This window comes from Onychostoma macrolepis, chromosome 21 (assembly GCF_012432095.1).
Source record: "Onychostoma macrolepis isolate SWU-2019 chromosome 21, ASM1243209v1, whole genome shotgun sequence".
In the NCBI taxonomy this organism is placed as follows: domain Eukaryota; kingdom Metazoa; phylum Chordata; class Actinopteri; order Cypriniformes; family Cyprinidae; genus Onychostoma; species Onychostoma macrolepis.
The window spans coordinates 6,555,350-6,560,717 of NC_081175.1; the positions used below are offsets into that span (position 1 = coordinate 6,555,350).

Below are 5,368 nucleotides of genomic sequence, written 5' to 3' on the forward strand. Positions count from 1 at the left end.
CAACTTATACTTTGATGCAGGACTCGCTTAAGAATAACCTCCATTTGAGGCAGATAATGACTAAATGTAAAGATGAAAGGAATGCACTTATGTGAACAGGATATCAATTACCAGACGTGCTTCCTCTGATCTCTGTTGCTCAGGAGGCTGGATGGCTGATAGTAGAACAGAATGTACTGTAGCTTTTTTTCAGTCTAACATTCACAAATAATTCCTGTGCTAATGGAACTCTCCCAAACAATCTGCAAAAACACACTTAAACTAAACCATTAGGTAAGTTTAGTTTAATTTTTTTACATGCAAAAATATGGCACCGTATTAGCAAAAGACAGATTCGCACAATTCAAATATAATCTTGTAGTTTTCATTTTAGACATGCATGTGCTTTTGGTTGAATATAGCCCTTGTTCATCTCTTACAAGTTCAAAAATGTTTGTTTTGCTACACCCAGGATGTGGCCCATCTCACACTGCATTCCTCCACCTTGCTTCCTTATGATCCTGCTCCACACTTCCAGAAGGCTATGAATCAAAATGACAAGGAATAAAAATACTTTTCTAAAAAGAAATGTAAAAAATAAGTTTTACCCAAATAAATGTAAATTTGGTTATCATTTGCTCAATTCCAAACCTGTGATTTTTTTTCTTCTGTGGGACACAAAAGAAGATATTTGAACCCATTTGACATTTTTCAAAATATCTTCTTTTGTGTTCTACAGAAGAAAGAAAGTCATACAGGTTTGGAATGAAATGACGGTGAATAAATAAAGACAGAATTTTAATTTTGGGGTAAATTAAGCCTTTGAGCTATGACAGATTACACAAAACATATATTACAAATATTAATTAATAATATTTAATTAAAATTAAACCAACTATATTATTTTGTATGCACCAGCTCCAATGTACCAGCAAACAGTGTATTGAAAAGTTTAATAAGTCGTAAAAGAAAAGAAAAATAATAACAGATTCTCATTCTCAGAACAAAAATCACATTCTTGTTATTGCAACATACATTAGCATAGTATAATTCTTTTAAAGAAAGAATTGATCAGCTGATTGTAATATTTCATGTAGATCATAATTTTAAAAAGACTAAAATTCATTTAAGATTTAGTGCAAAATTAGTTTGGTGCTAATGCATTGTTGGATAAAGCAAAATTTCCAAAACAGCAACAGAAATGGCTGGAAGCCATCAAGATAGGTTAGAAACATTTTTTTTCAGTGAACATGTGTCCTTGTCAAAAAAAAAAAACTTTAGTTTAACACTGTATATAATATAAATTGATATTTAAGCTTTTTTCTTTGAAGGATTTCACATGGCATTCATCATCCATCTTCTTTGGTTATAGTTCCAATACCCGTTTACATCAATGCTCACAATTATGTCTCTGGGAGAGGGAAGGAAATGAGAGAGACATTTAAGTGTATGATCTTATTTCAACTCGGTTATAAGACAACAAACACTTTTTTTAATAATACTGATTGTATTTGTAAAATAGAATTAAAATACAATCAAAAATATTAGTTGTATTATTATAATACTGATATTGGCAGTTTCATGTTTTCAAAGTTGAGTTGGGTGCAACATGTAGGCCGATATCTATTCCCCCGTGTGTGTGTGTGTGTGTGTGTGTGTGTGTGTGTGTGTGTGTGTGTGTGTGTACTGGTATGGTTTAGGAGGACACAAATGTGTATAATAACATGGGTACTACAACGTAAACATGGTTTATGAGGACACTTCCTGTGTCCCCATAAACAAAAGGCTTAAAAAACACATAAAATGGTGTTTTATGAAATTCAAAAATTGCTAGTAGTTTCCTGTAAGGGGTAGGTTTAGGTGTAGGGTTGGTGTAGGGCAATAGCACATACAGTTTGTACAGTATAAAATCCATTATGCCTATGGAGAGTCCCCGTAAACCACAAATGCCAGACTGTGTGTGTGTGTGTGTGTGTGTGTGTGTACAGAAAGAGAGATATAGTTTACCTGTCATCAACAGATAAAGGATTATAGCCAGACCCACAACAATGGAAACGATACTAAGCAACAAAGCTAAACGCCCAAGTCTTCTGGCTCCATCATAATCTTTTGCTTGTATCATGGACCGAGCCTGAAGTAGAACAGAAAGAAAATCATGGATAAGTAAGCCTTATAAATACATACGGTGGCCCCATTATGAAATATTAGGGGCCCCACGAGCCGCCCTAAACAGAAACAAGAAGAGTTTGTTTTTACTTTGTTTTAGGCTATCTGCTTTCTAATTTATTAGGCTACTAAATGTGAACTCTAAAAGTAATTAAGTTTAATTCTAAAAGTAGGCTAATTAAGTTTAACTCCAGTGACAGCACTCACCATATGCGCGAAATAAAGCGCAAACAGGTTTATCGGAACGGCGGGGCAGAAGCAGGAGATCACGGCCACCCACATGAAGCTGCAGGGCTCGCGGTCCGCGGGCGTGGGCGACGACGCGGGGCTGACCCGCGACGGAGAACCGGGCTCCGTGGCAACGTTAACCACAGTCTGTTCATTCTGTTCCGCTTCGAGAGACTTCGCGAGGTGTGTATCAGAATTCGAGTGGTTTAATTCTCTTTTCAGCTCTTTGTCTGAGATGTCAAGAAGTTTCTGAGTATCTCCAAAATCGGTGGACTGCAGCGCGGCTCTCTCGCCCAGGGCATCTGTCGCGTGAGGGGCGTCCGTGTTAATAGCCATCTCTTACAGAATAGATCCCTTGTGTAAGAACAACATCAAACGTACACTCTTATGAATTTATCTCGATCAGCATAAGATCTTGAATTTAATCCAGTTGCCCAGTTCAAACGAGATATTCCTACACCTATTGGACATCCATCTACTTCATCAATATTTTGCCTACCACTCTCGTCTTACACTGGAGATGCGAATCTGGATACTTTGCGTAAATCAATCAGTTTGCATTGGGCACGACTTAAGGGCGCCCTAACGGCGGCATCTGATTGGTGGACTCACACGAGTTAATTGACGCAAACGCACGCATCTTTTATCTGTGGATCCAAACTCTTTCATTAATTCGTTTCTGTGCAGAGCGGATTCTAATCTCAGTCACGTCACGAATGTTTTTTACTGACCTGATTAATATTTTTCTTGCATGCTGTAGCCTATTACACTAATTTCAGTCATGTAATTCTCCAAAATGTAGTTTATGATTATAAAAAAATAAAATTAAAGCCAAAAATAACTCGTAGGAAAGGTGACTAGGTTCCCTTGTTCTCACAGTTTTTAGTTTTGGTCATGAAGAACCTCCTGGGAATTTCTTAAAAATTGTAGTCTGTCTGTTACTGATTCCGAATTACATGACAAAAAAATGTAGCGTAACGTAATCCAAAATAATAATCAGACTACTTTTTGATTGCTTTTATATTACTTTTGACCTAACTCGTTTATCACATAAATATCTTGTACCAAATTGATATAAAAATACAATGAGAAGAAATATTCAATTTGTTGTTATTAACATATACAATGTAAAAATTACATTACGTCAAGGTTTCCTAAACTGGGGGTTGTGAATTTAAAGAAAAGCAAATAAATAAATAATTGTAAAATGACAATCAAAATAAAAGAAATTAAAAGAAATTAAATATTTTGTTTGCCTTCCATGTGACCATTAACCAGCGTCAGAGAACTGTAAATATGCAAATGTGTCATTTATTTCCTTAAAATCTCAGGGGGAACAAGTGATTATGTGAAAGCCGTTCAGCTGATAAAAACTGTTTGGAAATCCCTGCATTACATGTAAATAAGAAGTAACGTAAACACAAAGACATATAATAACACATGGTTAATTAACCCACTGATCGATAACTCAATCAGTGGATGCAATGTTGAAATATTGAGAAAACACTTCTTAAAATTGAAATGAGTTTTGTAGTTGTCAAATTCTGTGTGGCCACCTAACTAATGTTCTTTGTGTGAATGTTCACAAAACTGGAAGTCTTTCTGAATGTATATAAGCAGTCTATTTAAAAAAAAAAAAAAACATTTAAAAGATGAAAGAAGAATTAGGGAGAATCAATGGATTATGAATAATTTATTGATATTGTGTAAATAATATGTAATATTATATAATGTAATCAATAAGTAGGGGAGAGCAGGGTGAGCTGAACCCATTTTTATTGTGTTTCAATTGAGAACATCACAGTAATGGGTCCAAATATGTACATAAATTTCAGGACGTGGTGCATCCTTGGGAACAATCACTTTGGGTCTAAAATAAACTGCTTTGAAAATGGCTGATGGCTTTCTAAAAACAAAGTGGTCTCTTGGCTCAACTTGCCCCCAGTGAGGATAAATTGAGCCTAGGGAGAAGGTGAGTTGAGCCATATGGAGTTAAACTGTGCCATTGATTATGCTAAAGTAAAACTGAACTAAAGTAAAACTTTTAAACTCATGCTATATCAAAAGGAAGAGAAATTTAATAAAAACGACTTCTTAAATATATGTAAGCCTTGTGTTTGACTGGCCATCCATATAGGTAGTTTCCTCACCTGTGGCTCAAGACGCTCACCACGACCCTTAATAAGGACATATAGTCATGGCCAAAAATATCGGCACCCTTCCAATTTAGTCAGAAAATGCAACCCTTCTCTCAGAAAATTGTTGCAGTTGCAAATGTTTTTGTACTCACATGTTTATTTTTTGTTTGTTTACATTGGAACAACACAAAAAAAACAGAGAAGAAAAGTCAAATCTGATACAATTCCACACAGAACCCAAAAAAAATGCACTGGACAAAATCATTGGCGCCCTTAACTTAATATTTGGTAGCACCCCTTTGGAAAAAAACCCAAATCAATTGCTTCCTGTAACCATGAATGAGTTTCTTACACTTCTCTACTGGAATTTTGGACCACTCTTCTTTTGCAAACTGCTCCAGGTCATTCAGATTTGAAGGATGCCTTCTCCCAACTGCTGTTTTGAGATCTCTCCACAGGTGTTGTATGGGATTCAGATCTGGACTCATTGCTGGCCATTTCAGAACTCTCCAGCGCTTTGTTTGTAACCATTTCCTAGTGATTTTGAAGTGTGTTTCGGGTCATTGTCCTGCTGGAAGACCCATGACCTCTGGTGGAGATGCAGCTTTCTGACACTGGCCACTACGTTGCGCCCCAAAATTCTTTGGTAATCATCAGATTTCATGATACCGTTCACACAGTCAAGGCATCCAGTGCCAGAAGCACCAAAGCAACCCCAAAATATCTTTGAACCTCCACCATGTTTGACTGTAGGGACTGTGTTCTTTTCTTTGAAGGCCTCATTTCTTTTTCTGTAAACAGTGCCATAATGTCCTTTACCAAAAAGCTCTACTTTTGTCTCATCTGTCCACAGTAAA

At 36.3% G+C, this 5,368-nt stretch overlaps 1 protein-coding gene across 2 annotated transcripts; it reads right to left on the bottom strand.

Moving 5' to 3' along the window:
• Window positions 1-279: 279 nt before the first annotated feature.
• On the bottom strand, window positions 280-2,906 carry trarg1b (trafficking regulator of GLUT4 (SLC2A4) 1b). 2 transcript variants are annotated; one of them, XM_058758737.1, is made up of 3 exons: window positions 2,353-2,906; window positions 1,987-2,110; window positions 280-521 (listed from the first exon to the last, which is right to left on the bottom strand). In XM_058758737.1, the coding sequence occupies exons 1-3, from the start codon at window positions 2,707-2,709 to the stop codon at window positions 493-495; spliced, it is 510 nt and encodes a 169-aa protein (XP_058614720.1). In that variant the 5' UTR covers window positions 2,710-2,906; the 3' UTR covers window positions 280-492. The 2 variants fall into 2 exon arrangements, with proteins under 2 accessions (XP_058614720.1, XP_058614721.1); XM_058758738.1 differs by having other exon boundaries at window positions 280-1,390.
• Between the last annotated feature and the right edge of the window lie 2,462 nt (window positions 2,907-5,368).